The following is a 25,084-nucleotide window of genomic DNA, read 5'->3' as shown; positions in this document are numbered from 1 at the left end:
AAAGTTGGGGTTTTTTTTTTCTTTTTGAGATTTTAGCATGAGAGAAAATCCATATAAGTTAGTAAGATTTTATTTATTAACAAGTATCTACTATATGTATAATGGTATGCTAAGTACTAAACCGATATAAAAAAACCTAATCTATTGACTATTCAGGAGAATAAAACTATTAGAGTGTGTCGCAAAATTAAGATTTTCTATAGTTCTGGATAGTTATGTGAAATGGGTCTGGGTCTGCTTGATTTTCTGACTGCTAGTTTTTGATCATCTGGATTAAGAGCTCACTGAGATTATTGACGGCTAATAAAAAACAGTGTTAGACCTCATTGTATCTAAGATATGTGGCTCTCTTTTTGACCTTATTATTTTGATTGTATAGAAAATAATGTCAGTTTAGGGGAAAAAAGTAAAATTATCCAAATATAATATTCATTCTGAATGAAGGATTTCAGATGTCTTCACTTGTAGTAGACAGCAAACTGAAGAAGAAAATAAGATTCCTAGTTGAACATTTTCTAAGGATAGGGCCATAAATTTTGGAGTTTGTGAGGATGCTAAGTTCTATTTACTCATTCTTGTTTATTTCCCCCAAAGATCTCTCCAGAATTATTGAAAATATTTATATGTCTTTTGAAGAAATATTAATGAAGAAATGCCTGGTTTTTATTAGAAGTAATTAATATGGTTAGACTAGGCCTGGGCTTATTGTACTAATACTACGAAAACCAGTCTGTGGACCACCTTAAGCACGGTGCTGAACTACCAATGGTTTTTCCATCATATTTTGTCCACAACCTTTCTAGACAGCAGGCTGAGTGGCTCTGCTCTGTCTTGCCCTATGTCTTTCTCTTCCTCTTTTGAGAGTCTGCTGTAATGTGAGTCTCTAGGGATCACAGAGTTGCATGTACCTTAGGACCCTGCCCTTAAGGAGTTAAAGTTTGTGGTAGGAGAGACAAGACATACCCAAATAACCTCAATATAAAGTAAAAGTGATCAAAGTGATACTTGCCATAAAAAAGGGTTTTAAAAAAGTGCAGATGTAAGTTTGGCAAAGGGCACATGTAAAATTCATAGATGATAGGGTATTTCAGCTTGACCTTGAGGATTAAACTAAACATCCGGTACGTTTGGGGAAAATTTCAGAATTGTAGCTTATTAGGATTTATTAGTGTTATATCTAGATTGGTACTCCTAGCCTCATCTGGCTATAACACATTGCCTCTTCGCTTAAACATTCACCAGGAGAAATTTGTGACTTTTAAAATAATATTAGCCTCCTGAAACAAAAGTCCTCGTTAGATGAATCAGCCTTAGAAAAAGTAGTGTTAGTTTTCTAGCCGAATGCTTTGTCATGGTTCAGAAAGTTTGGGGTAATTTTGGTTTCTTTGAAAGGTGTTTGTTTTTGGCAAGCTAATTAGCTAATTGTATCAGAGACTTTTTCCTCTAGAATTTTGGCATTTTCAGTTTTCTACTGTTTTCTATTTCTGTTTACAATTTTATATGGCAGTTTCTTAGTAATTTGACTAATATGTAATCCAAATAACTTTTGAGAGATTTTAAGTGAGCCAACTTGTTATGTTTAGAAAGTATTAATGGCTTGTTTTTTAAAAATTGGGCTTAAGATTGGGAGAGAGCATGGATTTTGAACCTAGAATTGTTGCAAAAACTGAAATGAATTTTCTGTAGCCACATGTGTTAGCTGCATTAAAAGACTGCTCTGCTGGCAAGCTGGCCTGGACTGCTGCTCACAGGGATTATGGCTGATTGTAGATGGAATGCAATGGAATGTTCCCGCCATAAGGTCTCATGAAAAAGTAGAAGAGGGTGGTGAAGAGTACTTTAGGGAATGTGCTAGATTTGAAAACTGAGTAGTGGCAGTTTTATTCAAGCACTTTCTGGTCTCAGAGGGAGTATTTTCCATGGCACAGATAAATGTTACTGCCTTGACATTTTGGAGACCAGAGTGCATACAAATAGCTTTGTTTAATAATATCCCATTATATTCCAAGTTTCTCCCACTTTGGAAGCATTTTTAATTGTCTGATTATTTTTAAAAAGGAAAATGGGACAAAATTAATGCTCTGACTGCTCACATTTATGGTTAGGTTATGTGTGTAAATCTGGAGACATTGAAACTGCATAAATTCCCCTCTGAAAAACAGTAAGTTCTCACACACTCCTTCTGGTGATTAAATTGTGATCTTTTGCTTTGTCTTTAACCCTAGGAATCGGTCTCTAATCCTTTGGTTAAGTCTCCTTCATATTTTTATTAATCCTCCTTAGTTTAGGATCTTTTTTTTTTTTCCCTATGCCCAGGTATTAAGTGGGATAAAAGAAATCCTGTTGTTTTTTTTTTCTGCTAATTGCTTACATTGTATATTTTAAAAGGCTTTTTCATTCGCACATGTGCATTTCTAAACCAAATGCTGCACATCACAGCTGGTACAAAGAATGACTTCATGTCCATTAATGAAAATTTGGGATGGGGGAACGTGGGGACAAAATGGAGTTTGGAAAGGAAGACTTTTGAAAGGAATTCTTATAAATCTGTATGTTTTTTCTAGCATAAATTAATATAGCTACATGAAAATAAATGTAAATGCATATAAATTATCTTTGTGAACATTCTGGAAAATAAGAGGGCAAGAAAAGTTACCTCTATTTTTACCTCTTTACTGCAGCCTACTGCTGCATTTTGATGGATTTTTATTGTTGTTGTTCCAATTAGGTTAAATGGTTAGCGTCTGTGTAATTTTGTATTCCAGTCTTTTCTTGTTAGTCTTTAGTCTTCTTTTCTCCTTAGTGTTACCTAATTCGCACTTGCATTTTAGTCTGAGTTTCTTTTACTGGCGTCTATGGTTAGACTTCTGAGTGTCTATCAAGGTGGGAGCCCTTTGAAATTATATGCAAAATATGTTTTATGCATATTCCTTGGGAGAGGGTAATCACATTCAATATGTTTTTAAAAATTCACATATATATTTTTTATTGAAGTGTAGTTGATTTACAGTGTTGTTACATATATATTCGTTTTCATATTCTTTATCCATCCGTCTGTTGATGGACATTTAGGTTGCTTCCATGTCTTGGCTTCAGTACATTTTAAATTTTTTAAATTTTGGCTGTGTTGGGTCTTCGTTGCTGTGTGCAGGCTTTCTCTAGTTGTGGTGAGCAGGGGCTACTCTTGGTTGCGGTGCGCAGGCTTCTCATTGTGGTGGCTTCTCTCGTTGCGGAGCACGGGCTCTAGGCTGAAGGGCTTCAGCAGTTGTGGCTCGCGGGTTCTAGAGCACAGGCTCAGTAGTTGTGGCACACGGGCTTAGTTGCTCCGCGGCATGTGGGATCTTCCCGGACCAGGGCTCAAACCTGTGTCCCCTGCACTGGCAGGTGGATTCTTAACCACTGTGCCACCAGGGTAGTCCCGGCTTCAGTACATTTTTAAAGAGAGTTCTGTCCCCAAAAAGGGTTAAGAAACACTAGCCTAGCATCAAAATGTCTCCTTAAGTCTTTTCAGGATAAGCCAGGACATGATTAGGTCAGACTAAGGTGTAAACTCCATAATATAACACCCAAAGTGCTTCACGTGTGGCTGGAGGAGTAGGATAAGGACAGCTCTTCAGCTACTGCTTCTTCACCTCGACACCATGTGCTCTAACCATAGAGATGCAATGTGCAGTTTTTGTTTTGTTTTTTACCTACCCTTTGTTAAGATTCATTTGGTGAACTGTATATCTCACTCATGCCCAGTCATTCATCTCTCAGTAACCTCTACCAATGTCGTGAATTTCACTGAGAGTCACTAAGACTGCTGAATATTTTGGCATTTAAACTCCTAACAGCACTATTTTTCTTACAGTCCAAAACTGGAAATAACCCCCAGTATCCATCAGCAGGGGAATGGATAAATAAATCATGGTATATTTACATAATAGTACATAGCAAAGAAGAGAGGAATTACTGCGTACACACACACACACACACACACACACACACGGAAATCATAAACTGTAGCTATACAAGCAAGTTGCAAAAGCAGTTGATGTATTTTATTTATATAAATTTAAAAACATACAAAACTGTTCTCTCTATTCTTTACTCCATAAAAACACATAGGGTAAAACTATGAAGAAAAGTAAGGCAATAATGACAAAATTCTGCAGGCCTCAGTGGAGAGATGGTGGGCAAAGAAATCTGGGAGGGTCATACAGTGGAGCTACAGAGGTGAGAGTCATGTTCTGTAATGGGCTGGTGGGTACCTGGGGTTTTGTTTATTGTTACTGTTTAAACTCTACATATATTTTATAAGTATATCTACTAAACATTTAATTAAAAAAGCATAAAAGCAAAGGAAAAAAAGTCTTAATCTTGCAAATTGAGATGCTGTGCACCCAGGCCTATTTAGACCAGTGACCAGGGCATATCATATGATAAGCACAAGTCCACGAAATTTGCCTCCTGTCCCCTCTTTCTGAAACCTTCAAACCACTTTTTGACTTCTTTTTCCAAAGAGAGGAATGCTTACATGTCCACCTTGGTTAAATGACACTCATTTAGTCACTGGAATGTAGGAAGATAAGCAATAAGAAGGTGAAGAGGCTTTTATAGCACAGGAAGAAGAGTTCAGTAAAATATATTGAAATCAGCTTGGGTACCCGTGGCATTAAACTTTTTAAAAATTTTGACACAAAACACTTTTCCTGTAATCAGGACTTGAAGCTATAGCAATGAGAGGGGTCTGTGTGTGTGTGCTGGGGTGGGGAAATAAAGGTGCCCCTGAAATGATATTATGTTTACTCAGTTGGAATTGATTGAAACCAATTTTGTCCTTTAGAACGACTTTTGGAATGGGTTGATAAAGGGAAGGTCCAGGTCTTGCACTGTCAATGGGCTTCTCACAATTTTCCTTGGTATTTAATGACTTCTCATATGGCACCTTAACTAAGCTGACATTCTGGAATGTATCCCTCTCTGTTTCTTACGTTTTTCTTCTACTGGGATAAAGTTTATGGTCTTAAAGAAGGGCATTAGATTGCACCCTCTTCTGGATGAGATAAATTCATTTACTATTAACTTATTGAGCACATTTTTTAAAGTATTCTTCAAGACATGATTTTAATGGTTATATAGTATTCTGTTGGATTTATGAACCATAATTTATTTAGCTCATCACCCATTATCAGCCACTTGAGCCTTAAAACCACTTCTTAGGACTGCTGTAAAGAATGTAAGCCCCTCAGAGGTGGGGAAGGAATTGTTTTTATTTTTTATTTATTTATTTAAAAAAATTTATTTATTTGGCTGCACCGGGTCTTAGTTGCGGCATGTGGGATCTAGTTCCCTGACCAGGGATCAAACCCGGGCCCCCTGCATTGGGAGCATGGAGTTTTAGCCACTGGACCACCAGGGAAGTCCCAGGAATTGTTTTTAGAAGGCAGTTTATGCAGCCGTCTACCTGGCACCTCTTACCTGCTTGTCTAAATAAGCATTTTAAACTTGGAATGTCCCAAACTGAATATCTGATATATCCTCTTGCATTCTTGCTCCCCTGCATTCTCCCTCAACTCAGTTAAAGGCAACTCTACCTTTGTAGTTGCTCAGGGCAAAAATCATAAAACATCCTTGACTCTCTCTCTTATCCTCTATCCATCCTAAAGCCCTATAGGCTCTGCCTCAGAGTATACCCAGAATCTTACTTTCCACCTCCTTTACTGCTACCACCTACAGTAGCCTCCTTACAAGTCTTCTTGCTTCAGCCCTTGCCCTCTAATAATCTGTTCTCCATCCTTTTAGAATGGAAGTCAGATTATTTTTTTGCTCTAAACTCTCAGATGGTTCCCATTTCACTCAGAATAAAAGCTGAAGTCTGTGCAGGGACCTCCCTTCTCCCTTTGCCAAACCTCTGTAGCCTCCTTGGTCTTTCCCTTAGTAATGCAGTGGGTAAATTTTCCCAAGTCTAAAGTAGTCTTCAGGAACATGATTTTAGTGGCTGTATTGTAGTTATGAGTCATACATTATTTAGCTCATCCTCTGTTATCAAACACTTGAGCCTTAGCTTCTCCATTTATTAAATGGAGATGTTGCTAATGCCTACCCAGCTCGCTATTCCTAGGTTGTTGTGAGGATCAAATGGAATTGGGTGTCCGCGTAGGATGGTATTTGAAAGTTATTTGTGAAATTGTTTTTTGTGGTTAGCTTTGGTACCCTAAATCGTTATTTTCAATGGGAATATAAATGTATAGGCAGAAACAGTTGAACCTGTCACTAAAGGAGGGGGCCTTTGGTATTGTGTGTTTGGAACTGCTTTTTATTATAGTGTATAATTCAAACTTCTTCAATTTCCTAAATAAGTTGTTTTCACATCTGGATTCTGAAACGGCCAAGACAGAAGACTGAAAAAAATCTTGTAGGAAACCTGCTGCTTTGCATCTTACCGTTTTAGTCTTTTGAGGTTGCCTGATTAAATCCAGACTGTACTTCATGTGGCCTTTATATGTACATTTGTTGCTTTTTTCAAAGGGGAAAGCAACCATGCCCAGTTTTTTTTGTTTTTTTGTTTTTTTTTTAAATGCCTTCTTTGCAATTCTCAAGAGTTGTTTTGGAGTTCATTTTTGAAAGTCTGTGCCAACAACGCAGTGCTGATAGCTTTTGGTAGTTGCCCAGTGAAGTGTGAAGCACTTGCAGTGGGAGCTCACAAAGTCTGGAGTGTGGTTAGAGAGACCGCGGAAGGGGCTACTCGTGCCGATTGTATAGTAGGCTAAGTTGGCGTTCATAGATTTAATTTTTTGTAGTATGTCAACAACGTGCTTATTTTATGAACAAACGTTTCTAGTGGGCTAAAAACTGTTCTTGGTTGTACGGTTTAGGGATGAGTGCTTTGTACATATAGGTGGTAAGAATAAGAAATATGAAATTAGGTTTTTGAGGGCATATGTGGGAAATTAGATTTTTGTTACTCAGCAAACATAGGCTGGGAGGCCACCAGGGGCTCAGAGTGTTTTTAGTCTCATCTTAGAGATAAGTAATCAAAGCAGTGTGATGACCATTATGAAGGTATTAGGAGAGATATCTAAATAATTGAGGGGCAGGGCCAGGAAACGTGGGGAATGTCTGGGAAGCCTCTTTTGTTTTGGCAGAACAGAAAACTGTACTGCCAGAATTAGCAGAAGCCACGTAAAGAGGAAATGATTTAACTACAATTACTGTTTCCCTGTGACATTGTTCTGGTCTGATACTAGAGTTCCTTTTGTAACTGTGAATAAAATTGAGAAGGCAAAATGGGTGAAGGGGAAAACAAAAGCAGCTTTTACTTTTTAAATTGCCTTTTAGTTGGGGGAAAACCACTGCGATTAGTAGTTAACGACAACAATAATAAACACTTAAACTATGCCAGCCACAATTAGGCACTTACAGACTTTAACTCATTTAATCCTCACAACAATACTATGGCAAATACTCTTATTTTCCCCATTTCACAGATGAGGGCATAAATACTGGCTACCTTGCCTGGGGTCACACATCTAGGATTGAGAGAACTAGAGAATGAACTGGTGCTGTCTGGCTCCAGAGCCCTCACTCTTTTTTTTGTATCTGCCAATCCCAAACTCCTACTTTATCCCTCCCCCACACCCTTTCCACTTTGGTAACCATAAGTTTGTTTTCCATGTCTGTGAGTCTGTTTCTGTTTTGTAAATAAGTGCATTTGTGTCGTATTTTAGATTCTACATATAAGTGTTATCATATGGTATTTGTCTTTCTCTTTCTGGCTTCACTTAGAATGATAATCTCTAGGTCCATCCATGTTGCAGCAAATGGCATTATTTCATTCTTTTTTATGGCTGAGTAGTATTCCATTGTGTGTGTGTGTGTGTGTGTGTGTGTGTATGTATGTGTATATATATATACCACATCTTTATCCATTCATCTGTTGATGGACACTTAGGTTGCTTCCATGTCTTGGCTATTGTAAATAGTGCTGCTATGAACATAGGGATGCATGTATCTTTTTGAATTAGAGTTTTCTCCAGATAATACCCGGGCGTGGGATTGCTAGATCACATGGCAACTATATTTTTAGTTTTCAAAGGCACTCCCATACTATTTTCCACAGTGGCTGTACCAACTTACATTCCCACCAACAATGTACGAGGGTTCCCTTTTCTCCACACCCTCTCCAGCATTTACTATTTGTAGACTTTTTAATAATGGCCGTTCTGACTGGTGTGAGGTGATACCTCATTATAGTTTTGAGTTGCATTTCTCTAATAGCGATATTGAGCATCTTTTCATGTGCCTTTTGGCCATCTGTATGTCTTCTTTGGAGAAATGTCTATTTAGGTCTTCTGCCCATTTTTGGATTGGGTTGTTTGTTTTTTTGTTATTGAGTTGTATGAGCTATTTGTATATTTTGGAAATTAGTCCCTTGTCGGTTGCATCGTTTGCAAATATTTTCTCCCAGTCTGTAGGTTGTCTTTTCGTTTTGTTTATGGTTTCCTTTGCTGTGCAAAAGCTTTTAAGTTTGATTAGGTGCCATTTGTTTATTTTTGCTTTTATTTCTGTTGCCTTGGGAGACTGACCTAAGGAAACATTGGTATGATTTATGTCAGAGAATGTTTTGCCTATGATCTCTTCTAGGAGTTTTATGGTGTCCTATCTTATATTTAAGTCTTTAAACATTTTTGAGTTTATTTTTGTGTGTGGTGTGAGTGTATGTTCTCACTTCACTGATTTACATGCGGCCGTCCAGCTTTCCCAGCACCACTTGCTGAAGAGGCTGTCTTTTCTCCATTGTATATTCTTGCCTCCTTTGTTGAAGATTAATTGACCGTAGGTGTGTGGGTTTATTACTGGGCTCTGTATTGTGTTCCATTGATCCCTATGTCTGTTTTGGTCAGAGCCCTCACTCTTAATCTCTGACCTGTATATATTGCTTCTCAAAATATTAAGTTTTACTATTCCGTGTAATAAGACTGAACGTCTGTGTCTATTTAGAATTTAACTGTTAGGTTAAAATTTATCTTGATGTCCTTTTTTGATTCAGGGAAATTATTAATAAAAAGGGCATTATTATTAGTTGAGACATCTTTGTACCACTTAGCTTGAAGAAAAGCTAGGCCTTCCCTGTCATCTCCCTTCAGAATCATTCAAAATTTGCTTAGGAAGAGCAGAATTGTTGTTAATTGAGAGTTTGTTTAATGTTTATTATAGCTAGCATATTTATTTTATACTCACTTGATGACAGTGTGACACTACAGAGTTGGTAGATTTTTTTCTTCTTTTTTTCCATTTGAATGTTTAATACTCTGGGATTGAGTATATAGTTGACCCTTGAACATCAAGGGGGTTAGGAATGCCGACCCTCTGTGCAGTTTAAAATCCACCTATAATCTATAATCGACCCTTTGTATCTGTGGTTCTGTATCCATGGATTCAACTAGCCCTAGATCGTGTAGTACTGTACTATTCACTTTTGAAAAAATCCACATATAAGTGGACCCACACAGTTCAAACCTATGTTGTTCAAGGGTCAGCTGTGTAGTGAATGCATATAGTACATTTATCCTGTTTTATAAGATTTAGAATCTAATTTTGTTATTTTAAAAGATCAAGAAATTTTATGATTGTAGGTCTTTTGCTCAAATCTACTTTATGGCAATATGCTTTATGCCATTTTAATATATTTTCAGAAATATATTATTCTAAGTAGGGGAGAGGATGCTTCTGGGGCTTGGTTTTATGGTTTTGGAATATAAATGGTATATAAAATAATCGTGTGCCATTTTTCTTAAATTTGGATATAGTAGAAAGTTTTTGGAAGAGGAAGTTTGTGCTGAAGATATCACTGGGATTTTTAACAAGCTCAAAACATGCCATCAGAGAAAAGTTAATATAAAGTTACACTGTTGCCAAGATGATATGTTAATTGTAGTTGCAAGCAAAATCTTTAATAGTTTGCCAACAACAGTGTAATTGCTGCATAGAGACTTTGAGATATTAGATAAACAAATTTATTCTGGAGAATAAAAGGGCTTTTAAGTACAAATCTTGTTTTGACTGCCTTGTTTTCTAGGACTTAGTAATTAAAACATTATTTCTGCATCTTGATGCTGGAGTAACAAAGTTGTAAAGAAGGCAAGGAAAAAGGGGGGTAAAGTTGGGGGACTTAGCAGACTTTGTAAGGCTAATTTTGACTTGAAGGCACTCTAAGAAAGAGAAGATAGTCTTGCGGTTCATCAGTAAACTAAAGCCTATGGAACATTTTATGGGAGTCATTTTAAAGGCATTCCATTTATCTTGAATAACGGTCTTCAAGCCTTTACGTGAAAGGTGCTGTCCTGTTCTTCACTCTTCTCCGGCTCTCCTAAGGTAAGGAATGTCAGCTACAGCATGAAGAATAAAAAGTCTGAAGGCACAAGGGGAAAGGTGTGCAAGGTACAGGGAGAGGATAAACTCGACGTCCTCTCCCCTGTGGACCTGGGAAAAGATACAATCAGATCTTCAGTTCTGAGGCTGCCTTTCTGATTAATGAAGGGAGAGTTAAGAAAACAGCCTGGAAACCAGATGAGATCTGGATGGTGATGGGAGCCAAGGCCCAGAGGTGAGGATGAGCCGGAGTGAGTTATGGGAAAGTCAAGTGATAGCCTGACAAAGACTCTTCCTCTTGGGAGTCCAGAAGGTGGTTATGATAATAAACACTGTGATGATAGTAGCTAACATAGCTTGACTTCCTTTGTCTCTTGGCTCTCAGGACCCCATGCTCTCCTGATTGCCTTCCTTCCTCCCTGGCCATCATTCTCTGTTCTTCCTTTCCTCCTGTGTTAAAAGTACACCAGGACCTTGTCTTTTCTCTTTGATCTCTTTTCTGTCTACAGAGAAGACAGACTCCCTAAGTGATTTCATCTAGGCTCAAGGCTTTAAATGTCATTGAGGTGACAATGGCTCTCAAATTCATTTCTCCAGCCTGGACCCCTTTGTACAACTCCACACTTGTCTACCCGGCTGCTAACTTAACTCTACTTAAAGGCCTAAGAAGTATCTCAAACTCAACGTGTCTTCAACAGAACTGATTTCCCCTCCTTGCCCAACCAAAGTGGCTCTTCGTTCATTCTTACCCATTCTTTAGTTTCTCAGACCAAAAATATTGGGGTCACTCTTGTCTTCTTTTTCTTACAGGCCACCTGTAATTCATCAGTAAGTCAGTCTTGTTGTCTCTGCTTTCACAGTCTCTCCTGAATCTGGTTACTTTTTATCATTTCTACTCTAGTCCAAGAACACTCCAGTAGCTTCCTATCTTTCTGTTTCTGCTTTTGTTCCTATGTAGTAGCCAGAGTCATATTTTAGAAATGTAAATCAGATTATGTCACCTTGTGCTTCAAGTCCTTTGTTGGCTTCCTATCACTTTTAGAATATAACTGAAAACCTTCACCTTGGCCACAGGCCCCAGAGAAATTTGGCCTCTGGCTAGCCCTCTGACTTCACATGCCATTATAGTTTACTCCTTTGGCTACACTGGTGGACTTGCCGTGCCCTAAATGTCATGCAGGTCCCTGCTCAGATGTGGCAGCCTGCCCACTCTTATCTAAAATAGTCATTCCTGCTACCTCCATTGTCACGTTATATCTCCTAAGTCTTCTTTATTTTTCTTCCAGGTTGTACTATCTCTATTAGTTAATTATCTGACTTCCTGATTAGAATGTAAGCTCCTTCAAGGCAGGGACTGTTTTTTCACTACATACCTTCAGGCCTGGGGCATGGTAGGCACCCAAGTATTTGCTAAATGAAAGAATATTTTGAGTATTTACTTAGTGCTAGGCCCTGAGCTAAAACTCTTGACATCGATTAGTGATTAATCCTCCCAACAAGTTCTATAAAGTTAGGCACTATTATTATTTTACCCATTTTACAGATAAGAAAACTGAGGCTTACTGATTGTTATGTGCTGAGTTTATAGATGGACCCTAGGATAATATTGGATACTTAGGGTGGAGTTAGATCAAAGCCTCTACAGTATTCTATTTCCTTCACTGCTAAAATATTTAATAATGTCTTATAGAAATATTTTCTAGATCAACTCAGGTTTTGATCATTGAACATTGGGTCAAATTGTAAGACAAAATTCAGTTTTGGATCAAGAAACACAATGCTTTTGATATAGGAATGGACCTTTCTTTCTCCTGGCCCCCACAGATGCCACAGACTGAAACTCATGGATTTCTGATGCCAGATGCAGTTCTCATGGGAGGCATTATGTAAATGGCAAAGATGTTCTGCAGTAGTGGTTGTGTTCTGTGTAATTGGTCTCCACACTTCCATTCATGCTTTCCTCCAATCCAGTCTCCATGCTTTAGTCCATCCATCACTGTAATCAAGCCACTCCAGTGACTTCTCACTGCTCAGGGGTTCACCAGCTCCTTGAGGTCTGTCCACGACCCTGAGATTTTAGTGCTTTTCTACCCTTTGCTGCTCACTGCACTTGAGCTACACCTGTCAAACCAGTACGTGGGTTTCACATCCTTCTTTTTGCCCCAGGGCTTCCTAATGCAGTTCCCTGGCCTGGGATACACATTGCCCAGTGGGTCAGAGCCTTGGAGCCAGATGGTCCAAATTTCAGTTCAGGCTCTGGCCTTGGGCAACTCAGGCGCTCCAAGTGTAAAATGGAGATGATAATAACGTGAGGTTATTGTGTGGATTAAACGAGTGTGTACATGTAATGCTTTAGCACAGTGCTTGGAACATAGTAAGCATTCAGTAGGTGTTGGCTGATATTATTATCACTCGGCTTTCCTTAACTATCTCCTTCTTATTCTTCAGCTCCCCCTTCTCTTTCACCAAATCAGAGTTTACTGACTAAAAAATTGTCTCTTTTATATATGTTTCCTTTTATATGTTTCTGTTTATATGTTCTTATAGGACCCCATGCTTATCTAGCATGGATCTTACCATAATTTGAAAGCATGTATTTATTTTGTGTGATTATATGTCTGTCTCCTCCATTGACTCTGAGCTCTAGAAGGGTGGAAATAACTCTTTTGCTTGCCATTGTATCCCTAACCCAGTGCCTGGTACATAGTTTGTGCTTAATAAATGTGCTCAGTAAATATGCCCAGTGAATAAAGGGCTCTTAACTTTTCCTTTCTTAAAATAGGATCTTGGGATCTTTTGTGATAACCCTTCCTTTGAGAAAGAGTAATGTCAGCGTGGAAACTAGCATTATTTCAGACTTGGGAGCTCATTGAGTACAAGTACACAGGGCAAAGGGGCAGGGACTACTGGAAAATAGGCAGAAAGATCAGGAACATGGACTTGTCCGGATGGATGTTGTTGTAACATCTGGGCTTTGAGTGATGCACCATCCTGGATGTAGCTATGATATTCAACAGTGATTCAGCTAGTTCCTATATAATCCCTGCTCTGTGCTGGGCATTGAGCCAGGTGCTGAGCACCTCACCCTTCTAATTGTATGTTTCAGGGGAACTACTTGGAAAGATGAATGCTGAGAATATTAGCATTTATTTACGTCTTTTGGTGTTTTTACCATATGGCAGTGCCTCTTGGGTGTGTGTCTTGTGTGTGAGGTCAAGAATTTGTTTCATACCTACACAAGAATCGTTATGCGAGGCAAGCTTGTCATATCTGAGGCACTGGAGAAAATTTTGCAGCAGTAGATTTTAATGTGGTAAGATACCTCCGTCTGCCATGAGATTCCATATTTCCTGTGAAATACAAAGTGTAAAAGACAATTGTAAAGACCTGGGGAAGAAGAGGGATTTCTAGTACCTATTCCACTCTTCTACCCCCAGTGTACTTTCCTTTATCCTTGCCCTTCCTGCTGACGTCCATCAGCACATCTTCTTTTGCCTGTACTATTTAAAACCTGGTAATCTTTCCTCTTGTTCCCTGTTGTATTTCTGTTCTCTAGACTGGAATTTAGATACCTCCTTTCCCGGAGGTTAATGATTCTCGCCAGAAGCTGAATTAGTTGGTTGCTCAGGGAGAAAGGACTCAGTACGCAAGTGGTATTGAGAGAGCCACATTGCAGTTCACAAATAAGCGTCACCTACTTATGAAGCCAGTACCGTGAGCGATATAGGAAGAGGGTTCCTGGTTTCCAGCCACAAAGAAGTGACAGTCTGGAAGGAAAGACGAAACTAACATATTCATTAGTTTTTTGGGTATATATTGAGTATCTACCATATGTCAGGCACGGTCCTGGGAGCTAGGGGATAGAACAGTGAATGAAACAGAAGTTCTGGTCTCATGGAACTTACATTCTAGTGACTCATATAATAAGTCAGGTGGTCATGAGAGCAATGAAGAAAAATAAGGCAGGGTAAGAGGATGGAGAGTGAAGTGAATGCTGATTTAAATTAAATGGTCAGAAAAGGGCTGTCTGATAAGGTGATGTTTGAATAGAGAACTGTATGAAGTTAGGGAGTGGGCGAGTCAGATACCTGGGAGAAAGCATTCCCGGCAGAGCAGTAAGTACAAAGACCCTGAAATGAGAATGTGTCTTTAGTAAGAAGGCCAGTGGCACTGGAGTAGAGGTTGAATCTTTGGAGAGGAGGTCACAGAGGGCGTGGAGTTTTGTTCAGTGTATGATCGGAAGGTTCACTGGAGGTTTGCCGTGGAGGTGATCTGGATTACGTCTGAGAATGGTCATTATCTACAGTGTGGAGATGAGACTTTTCAGGGGCCCAGGGGAAAAGTGGGGAGCCCAGTTAGGAGGTATTGCAGTCATCCAGGCGAGAGAGATGGTGACTTGACCAGGGTGGTACTGATGGTGGTGGTGAGAAGTCGTGGGATTCTGGATACATTTTGAAAGTAGAACTGACAACGTAGATCAGATGTGGAGAATTGCTGGTGGAGGTGGGTCCAGATGTGGAGTATACTGTGTGTCCAGAGAGATCTTGATAGAAGAAGAGGCCTCAGGTGCAGAAGGAGTTTAAAAGGGGTCTTGAAAAGTGGCATGAAATGGTGATTTTTATAGGAAATAAAGCACTATGAAGTATACAGCACTTAAAATAGAGTTATGTTCTGACTGTAGTCCTCAAAGATATGCCAGGAGTCCATTCCTTGAAGAAAAAGTGTTGATTTGTCTGAGACAAACTCTGTCCACTGATAACACTTGACCCTGGGAGGCATAAATATTTATAATAGCTTTTACATTGGTGAAAATATGGTTTATATGTTGAACATATTCATTAATTACTAGAATTCCATTCATATGTGCATGCTTTCTGGGAGACAAATTAGAAGTCCTGCACACTGTGTTTTAGCTCATTTGACTTTGATACAAGAATCACTGTGTTAAATATTGCCCAGTCTTTTCAGTGATAGAATTCTCTCTATATTCTTACTGTGAAAGTTAATAAAATTTACTGGTATTTTATGTGTATATTGCATAGGTATATACTGTTTTGGTTTTTCCTTTTAGGTCCCTGAAAATGGTACAAGATTTAATGAAATTAAAATTACACATGACCTGTGGAGCACATTCATCTGCGTGCCTGTTTGGTGTAGGGCAGTGTAGAGGATCCATAAGACGTGGTCCATGTACTGAAGGGATTTTTAATGTGGTAGGAGCACCAGAGATTTGATGGCACATCTAAAGGACTCCAATGTAGTATTTTGACTCTTGCCAAGAAGTAGAATTCTTATATTATGCTTTAGCTTATTTATCAGTGAACTTTTCTTGCTTTGGTTTAAAAACCACGGAATATGGTTATCATACCCACCAAACATTGGGAGAATTTAAAACAAGATAAAATACCTAGTTTTGAAAATTAACATTTGTGTAGTGCTTTACTCATTTAATCCTGTGAACTAGGTATTACCTCAATTTTATTTTTAACTATTTATTTGTTTGGCTGGGTCTTAGTTGCGGCATGCAGGATCTTCATTGCCGCATGCGGGATCTTTTAGTTGCGGCATATGGGCTCTTAGTTGTGGCATGCGGGATCTAGTTCCCTGACCAGGGATCGAACCTGGGCCCCCTGCATTGGGAGCGCAGAGTCTTAACCACTGGACCACCAGGGAAGTCCCTTACCTCAGTTTTCTTTTTTTTTTTTAATTTTTTATTAATTAATTTTTTGGGGGCTGTGTTGGGGCTTCGTTTCTGTGTGAGGGCTTTCTCTAGTTGCGGCGAGCGGGGGCCACTCTTCATCGCGGTGCGTGGGCCTCTCACTGTCGCGGCCTCTCTTGTTGCGGAGCACAGGCTCCAGACGCGCAGGCTTAGCAGTTGTGGCTCACGGGCCCAGTTGCTCCGCGGCACGTGGGATCTTCCCAGACCAGGGCTCGAACCCGTGTCCCCTGCATTGGCAGGCAGATTCTCAACCACTGCGCCACCAGGGAAGCCCCTTTACCTCAGTTTTAGAGGGGACACAAAAGTGTAGCAATACCCAAGGTCACAGAAAAATCTAAATATATATATATATATGTATATATATATATTTTTTTTTTTGGCTGTGCTGTGTGCCTTGTGGGATCTTAGTTCCCAACCAGGTATTGAACCTGGGTCCTCAGCAGTGAAAGCGCAGAGTCCTAACCACTGGACCATCAGGGAATTCCCTAAATCTAAATATATTTCTTAATTGTTCTTACTGATGCTGGTCCTTTGTTTCCAAATCCTATACCCTTTCTATTACATGTTCTCTCTCCCCCATCCCCATTTTTATTAATGGTTGGAAACATCCTGTTTCTTAGTTGGGTTAAAGGAAGTGAGTTGGATCACAGCTGTTATTCAGAAAGAAAAATCCTTTGGCACATATGAAAATATTAATTCATTGTCCGTGGAAGTAATAGTGGAGTTCATGGGCTTCTGATGTGCTCAAGCGCTGTCATTAATACTTTATCCTTATAACAGTTTTTTTCCTTTGCAGAGTTTTGGAGTTTAAAAAAATTTTTCTAGTAAATATTTAAAATAGTCAAGATAATACAATGTATATGTAAATATAAAGAATAATATAAAACAACTCTGTAACTGCCACCCATTCTAACATATAGGAATGACCCATACCTTCTGAGTCTTTCTGCTTACACTTTCCCCTCCTAAGTCAGGTAACAAGAATATTGAATTTTGCATTTTTCCAAGGTGTCTTTAATATAAATATCTTTCATTTAGGAATTAAAATCTTTTAAGTATTGTGGGTAAATTTCATCTTGTTTGACATAACTGTTATATAAATGGCTCTTTAAAATTATATTTTGATTTACTTATTTATGTTACAGATATTTTTGTTGCCTGGAGGCAGTTATTTAAAAGGCAGTTTGGTATAGTATATACAGAAGTAGAAATATAATGTTGTACACATGAAAGTTATCTAACATTATATACCAATGTTACTTCAATAAAAAAGAAAAAAGGTTGTATCTTTCTTATCTTTCTTTGTATATCTAACACTTAATACACAGCAAATGTGCCCCAAAAAAGTTTGTTAAATGAATTCATGCATCCATGTGCTGCGTGGAATGAATAATAGCTGGAAAGAAAAAAAAAGATAAAAATAAAAAGCAGCTTGGTTTTGAAGATGGAAGTTAGGAAAATTTATTAGTTTCAGAAGTTTCAAAGATCTGGGAGAAGGGTATATTGCGGAAGAGGAAAAGGATTTCATGTGAATCAAGGAAGTTACTCACTGGCATAGTTTTTCTTTTTCTTTACTAGAGAAAAGGGAACAAAGGAGTAGGATCTGAAAACTTGCCCTTTCTTAAATCATTCTTGGCAGAATTGGTACTACCAGTGAGTAGCCAAAGATTTAATGAAATGTGGCTTAAAAGTTTTATGACAGCGGATTTCCTAAAGGTTAGAAAGTGTTTATTTTAACCGTGGTTTTGAGTGGTAAAGTCTACTTCAGAGGTCATATCCTACATCTTGTTATTGCCCTCATTGCTGAGCCACTGAAACCTGGAATCTGGTTCACGAAGTATGACACTAATTTCCATTTTCTTGGTAGAGTTTGTGTGTGGTCTTTCATCTTTTAGGAACTATAATTCTCATAGTTCCTAATTTCAGATGTTGTAAGGAGCGTTCTGAGCAATGCCTGTGATACAGTTTTGGGGGGCAGTGGTCATAAATGTGCATTTACATGCACATATGTATGCATATGCATAGAAATGCCTTACCGTGTTTGCCTTGGTGATCGCCGCATGTAGGGAGTATTTAATTGATGGGTGACTGGGCTCAGGAACTAGACTCTCCAAACTCACATCCTGAATCGCCACTAGCTAGCTCTGTAGCCTTGGGTAAGTTACTTAACCTCTCTGTGATGATTTCTTTATAAAATGGGGATAATAAAACATCTGCCATATTGAGTGGTTGGGAGGATTAAACAGGTTTGTGCACAGAAAGTACTTAGAGCTCAGAGTAAGTGCTCCATGAATGTTGGCTATTATTTAAATCTTGTAGGTAGTGCCTTTTGTTTAGAAGTGTACTTCTTTGCTTAGGCTACCATTTGTGTGTGGGGAGATGTTCTTTCTAGAACCATGTCTCCTTGTCACATGATTATGTGCTGTGTGAGCCTTGTTAATACTCTGTCAGCTTTTGAGGTTGGAACATAAGTGTGGCCATACCCCGTGGAATCCAGTGAGAGAGAGCTAAGCACCGTAGCAACTGTTGCTATTTGTATCCTGAGCAACAGCTGCCCGGGGCAGATTTATTTTTTAATCCTGATCTCAAATAGCTTGGGATGTGGCCCTGCCTTAGAGAAGTGCATTGGTTGGTCTGGGCTTTGAGGCGATTTCATGACCACATGTTACAAAGATTCTATTCCGTGTGAAATATGAGGTGCTAAAGCTTTGTGTGTGTGAAGGAGGAAGGGAGGCCAAGCCTCAGCATTCAGTCAGTCCCTGAAGTATGTGACTGGGTTAATCACATGAGAAATCACTTTAAAAAAAAAAATTTATTCATTTTTTGGCCACGTCGTGTGGCATGCGGGATCTTAGTTCCCCGACCAGGGGTCGAACCGTGCCCCTGTGGTGGAAGCACGGAGTCCTAACCACTGGACTGCCAGGGAAGTCCCGAGAAATCACTTTTACTATGGACAGTGAGGCTTCATACTTTTCAGTCAAAAGTAATTTTACTGTTTATGACATTCTACACATGATTTAGAGGTCTGTGTTTCTAGTGTATACACGCACACACATACGTACACACGTATGTACATATATCTAATAACTTACGTATTAGTTATTATCATTTGTGGATTTCACAAATAAAACTATCCTTCCAATGAATGCTTCATTACTAAATGCTTTTCTTAAGTAGATAATAGGATCTTTAAAAAGCGTTTGTTTTAAATAGTGGTTGGATTAATTCAGTAATTTTCTAATTTTTATTTCTGATATATTGAAATATTTCAAGCCTTATGAAGCACCTTGAAATAGTAACATGGTCCATTTCCAAATTTTGTCTGCTAACTTACCTAGGATTCAGTCACAAGATATTTACTGAGCACCTACGATGTACCAAGCTCTGTTGTAAATTCTGGTGACATCTAGTGAATGTTGTTGGTCTGATTCTTTTCGAGTTCTCTATATAGATCCTACCTATTAAAAATGTGATTATTTTTGTTTTTCGATTGCCCTATTCAGATTCAGTGGTATGAATTTACTGATTTGGTTGTTGTGAGTTTACAGTATAACATCATGCTGAACTAAAAAACATTTAGCTGAGTAACTTATAAAATCAAAACATTTTCATCCTCTAGGTATTATTAACCCAAAGAACCCAAAGGAAGCTCCAAAGTCCTTCAGCTTTGACTACTCCTACTGGTCTCACACCTCGGTGAGTGTACCCATGGTGCAGCGTGGTAGAACAGTTGTGGGTTTTAAACCTTTTGAAAGAGGCTGCAGGTCCACAGGGAAAGCAAAGATTACCAACATCTAGGGAAATGAAGAGTAAGACCCTTTGCAGTATCCCCTTACTGATTATAGGACCCCAAATCTTGCTGGCTTCTAGGGATTGTTCCTAAACTAGAGTTTGCTTCTGCATCTCTTTGTTATGCATTTTTTGTTCTTCTTTTCCTATTTTGTGTTAGAGTAGGAGATGTTTTAAACTATTGCAAAGCCTAATTGCCAAGGGAAGGGCCTGTGAAAGGGGTTGGAAAACATTCTTCACTGAAAGCTGTGTTTATTGAGAAATAGCCACACCACCTGGAGCGAATTAAAAGAAATATTTTTATATGTGGACTTGATCTTTGATCTTTCAGCCCCATTTTCCACTTAAAATTTTCTTGGAGCTCCCTGTGAACGGAAGAGTGATACCTTCAAGGTTATGGAAAATGAAATGTAATCATGTCAGATAATTTCATGTAGATATTTTTATGTATGGCTGGCCTGGATGTCTCTAATAGTGCCTCTGTGTGTGTGCATTTAATGGGAAAAATAAACTATATGTAGGGGGGACTTAAAAATGTATTTTAGGTGATTATTCTGATTTCAAACACTTTATTATAGAAGTAATCAAATAAGCATAGGAAAGAATATGAATAAAATGCCATTTATTTTTCCTTTTAATCTTTACAGCCCGAAGATCCCTGTTTTGCATCTCAAAACCGTGTGTACAATGATATTGGAAAGGAAATGCTCTTACATGCCTTTGAAGGATATAATGTCTGTATTTTTGCCTATGGGCAGACTGGTGCTGGGAAGTCTTATACAATGATGGGTAAACAAGAAGAAAGCCAGGCTGGCATCATTCCACAGGTAAAAAACAAAAAAAAACAGAAGAATGAAAAACCTCTGTTCATTATTACTCTTAGTCCTCAATTGCATTAACAATTATTTTTATTAGCAAACATTTATTCAGGGACTATTGTATGTGAGGCACAAAGATAAATCCCTTTCCCTGAGAGGAGCTAACAGTCTGATGGAAAAGACTGATATGTATTCATGTCTGTTTTTAAAGGTGGGAAAGTTGACTTTTTGTAAAGGTTTTGCTGTATATCCAATGCCATGTTACTTTATCTTTTGAACAATGTTATCAGCTTCTTTAAAAAGTGATAGTATGTGTCAGGCTCTGTTCTGAATCCTGGGGACACCTGGTGAGTGTTGTTGGTCTGATTTTTTTTCCCAAGTTCATATATAGATCACCTCTTAAGAATGTGATTATTTTTGTTTTTTGATTGCCTTATTTGATTGCCTTTCCTTTTATCCTGTTAAAATTAATTCTATCACTTAAAGCTTGAACAATCTGAGATTTTTTTTCTTTTTTAAGAGCAGTTAGTCTTTTGATTCTGTATTGTTTGGGAATGGAGAAAAGTTGTGACACAGGTACATTTAGGAAGAACTTCTTTTGCTAGTAACAGGAACGTGGTTTGCTTTTATTAATGATATTTGGGATTAATTTTAAAGTGTTCTTTTACTGTAGGCCTAGTGTGGCCATTGCTATATTCTGAAAATAAAATATATAAGGGAGCAATAGCTACTTTTTTGAATGGATTATTGGATTATAATTTTAAATTCAGCTATATAATTGAAATGCTTATTATTAATAAAGATTAGGACATTTTCAGACAAAGGTGAACATACTAGCGTGCGCACACACACACACACACACACTCACATATATTTTTTTAAATTTTGGCTGTGCCAGGTCTTAGTTGCAGCACGCAGGATCTTTAGCTGCGGCATGTGGACTTCTTATTTGCGTTATGCATGCGGGATCTAGTTCCCCAATCAGGGATTGAACCCGGGCCCCCTGCATTGGGAGCACAGAGTCTCACCCCTTGGACCACCAGGGAAGTCCCTATTTTTTTTTTTAACGTAAACAGTAATGTCTGTATTAAGACATATATTTGGGAATTGTCCTTCTTTGTGTATAGTAATGGTAATAATTTTAATACTAATTAGAGAAAACGTTAAATGTAGCACTCATAATGTGCCAAGCACAGGTCTAAGTCTTTGCTTTTACTACTATGTAATAACTTCTTTGACAATAAAATAATTGTTTGTAGATATAGCAAGTAATATTAAATAGTCCTTCTCTTTCCTTTGTTTGTTATTGGAATTCTTGTATAGTTACATATGTATCTCTTTTCTGGTAGAATTTTTGAATATTTTATTTTAATGCCAAAGTATGAATTTTTAAGAAGACTTATGTTTTAGAAACTGCCACTTAAAATCCATCTTAAATTCTATTTAGACTTCTAGAGAATCATGAACATATAGTTCATTTTTCAAATGTATATTGATTGCCTTAATACTAAATATATAGCAAACGAAAATTCAGTGGATTTTTATTAATTATTCTTATTTAAAACATCACATATTTTAAATAAATTCAAAGGATAGGGAGAGTGAAATTTTATAATTTTCCTGATCTAGAAAAATTGTTTTCTGTTAGAAATGTCACTGTGTAATGGAACAGCCTCTCATAAGAGGGATTGGAATCTTAAGGCAGAGGTAAAGGGGAAAAATTTATAGAGTCAAAATTATTCTCAAAAATACCTTTATTCACTCTTTTCAAATAGTGTATATTCTCTCTATGCATATATGTATGAATTTACAATGTATATAGTAACTGAGAACATATAATAAAATTTATATGTCATGATAAATAAGTGTGCAAAATACAGTTTAATAGTAGTTTTACTCCTACAATTATAATACTGATAGTTGAGTCACAGTTAATTCTAGTATAATATGAAGAGTTGAATTCACATGAAGTAAAATCAATGACATAACAATAGAAGAGACATAATCCCTTCTCTTCCCCTGTATGTGGCTTTCTTTCTAAGGAAACATTATTGAGGTCATACTGTTGAGGGACAATAGGGATTAGATGAGAAGAATGTGTTAAAAACTTTCCTTTTATTTCATTCAAAGCATTTACCTTTGATGTTGATGCCATTAATATTTAGAGAAAAAAAGAGAAAAGGGATCTCGCTAATCCCTTTAGCACGCATGGGTAACGGTAGTACTTCTGATTTATGCTCTTCGTGCCTCTCGTTCTGTTTCTACAGTTATGTGAAGAACTATTTGAGAAAATCAATGACAACTGTAACGAAGAAATGTCTTACTCTGTAGAGGTGCGTACAGTCGTGGGTTAAAAACAGAGTCCTCTGTGCTCCATTCCCTCAAATGCTACTTTTAAATGGTTCCGAATTATGACTGAGCTATATAGATCGCTTAACCATTGCCCCAATTCTGTACTTTGAGGCTATTTCTAAGTTTTGGTTATAATGAAGAATGTTGCAATTAAATCCTTGTTCATAAGTTTGTGGCTTTATTTTCAGTTATTTCCTTTTTATGTATGTTGGTTGTCAGATGATACATTTGAATTGCCAAATGGCCTTTTGAAAGGCTATACCAATTTTCCATTCCATCAGGAGGGTGTAAGCACCCACTGTGTCCTCGTCAACGTTTAGTATTTTTGTTTTTTAATCTTTGCCAATTTAATAAGGGAAATTTTCTCACTCTTAAAATTAGAATTTCTTTGATTAGCAGTGTGATTGAACATCTTGTAAATTATGCATATGCCTGTTTACATTTTGGGATTGCAATGTTTTTGTTATTCATTTGCATGAACTCTTCCCCCTTTAATATTATTAATAATGACTTTTGACAGGCATAGGTTTTTAAAATATATGTAATCAAATCTCTTCTCCCCTTCTCCCCTTTGTAATTGTTTATAATCTTGGAAAGTTATTCTCCATTCAGTGTATATACCCTAGTTCTTTTGAGAAGAGGTCTGTAGAATTACATTATATATGTTAGTTTATTTGATAAACATTTCCACTTTTTTGTACAAGTGCTTTATGAAGCTGTTGTTTTACACATCCCCATTTTTGGTATTCAGTTTCATAGTAGCTGAAGTTATTAAAACATTCGGTTAACATGAGCCTGTTGTTTTGAGAAATCAGTCTGTTTTTTAAGTGACTTCTAGATTTTTAAAAATGTATATGTTGTGACTTTCTATAGGTCTTATGCAATTCTTAGTTGACCCACTTAGCTGCTTTGGGTTTTTTCTTTACCTATAAAGTGTTGTATAAATTTCAAAGAATTCTGCCTGGTAACTGTCATGCACCAAAAGGGGAATGTGCTGCTCTAAAAATATTTTTTGTTAAAATGAATTCTCTGAATAGCTTGTCTCATCCTATAACTATTCTTTTTTGAATAGTAAATGTATAGCAAATGAAAATCAGTAATCTTTATTAATCATTCTTATTAAAATATCATAAATTTTAAATAAATTCAAAGGATAGGGAGAGTGACAATGTGATTGAAGTTTTTGAGCTTATAGGTAATAAAAGAAGCTGCCATTTTCTTTCATGTTATTCAGAGTTCACAGGCTTATTTGGAGTGCACAGTGTATCCCTAATTGATACTTCGTTGTTCTTCACATTGGTGGGACCTCTACCTCCTCTCCTGCCTCTCTCCCTTATTTACTCTACTGCAGCCACACTGGCCTTCTTTTTTTCTTTTTTTTTTTTTTTCTTTTTTTGCTGTTTCTGGAACACACCAGGAACATTCCTACCTCAGTGTCTTTTCATTTACATTTCTTTTGGCCTGAAATTTTCTTTCCTGGATGTCTTTTTTTTTCTTTCTTTCTTTTTAATATTTATTTATTTAGTTGCGCCAGGTCTTAGTTGCAGCAGGCAGACTCCTTAGTTTCGGCAAGCAGGCTCCTTAGCTGTGGTTTGCGGGCTCCTTAGCTGTGGCATGCAAACTCTTAGTTGCGACATGCGTGTGGGATCTCGTTCCCTGAGCAGGGATTGAACCCGGGCCCCCTGCATTGGGATTTCAGAGTCTTTGCCACCAGGGAAGTCCCAATATCTTTTTGACTAAGTTTTCACCTCCAAGTCTTTTGCTCAAATCATACCCTCTCAATGAGGCTTGCCATGACCACCTTATTTAATTTTGCAACTTGCCCTCTACCACAGCACTCCTGACCTCTCTTGCTCTGTTCTTTTTTTTTTTAAATAGTATTCATCACTTCTAACCTACTTTATAATATTTTACTTATTTTTTATGTTTGTTGTTTATTTTCAGTATCCCTTTTAGAATCATAAGCTCATTAGGGCAAGGATCTTTATTTACTGATGTATGCCAAGGGCCTATAAAGTGCCTGGAAGCTAATGGTGCTCAGGGAATTGAA

The 25,084-nt window shown here is 37.7% G+C and overlaps 1 protein-coding gene and 1 non-coding gene across 10 annotated transcripts in view; one reads left to right on the top strand and one right to left on the bottom strand.

The window, feature by feature from the left end:
- Nucleotides 1–25,084, top strand: part of KIF1B (kinesin family member 1B) — a 144,564-nt gene that overhangs the window by 17,955 nt on the left and 101,525 nt on the right. For all 9 annotated transcript variants that reach the window (XM_061184991.1, XM_061184988.1, XM_061184987.1 and 6 more), the window contains exons 3-5: nucleotides 19,695–19,771; nucleotides 20,512–20,691; nucleotides 22,950–23,015. In XM_061184991.1, coding sequence (XP_061040974.1) covers nucleotides 19,695–19,771; nucleotides 20,512–20,691; nucleotides 22,950–23,015 — 323 coding nt within the window. The remainder of the gene's footprint in view (nucleotides 1–19,694; nucleotides 19,772–20,511; nucleotides 20,692–22,949; nucleotides 23,016–25,084) is intronic.
- TRNAG-CCC (transfer RNA glycine (anticodon CCC)) lies at nucleotides 15,957–16,029 on the bottom strand. The gene has a single exon. It is a non-coding gene; the product is annotated as a tRNA-Gly (tRNA).

This window comes from Eubalaena glacialis, chromosome 3, assembly GCF_028564815.1.
Source record: "Eubalaena glacialis isolate mEubGla1 chromosome 3, mEubGla1.1.hap2.+ XY, whole genome shotgun sequence".
NCBI lineage: Eukaryota > Metazoa > Chordata > Mammalia > Artiodactyla > Balaenidae > Eubalaena > Eubalaena glacialis.
This window is presented reverse-complemented; position numbering and strand designations above follow the sequence as displayed.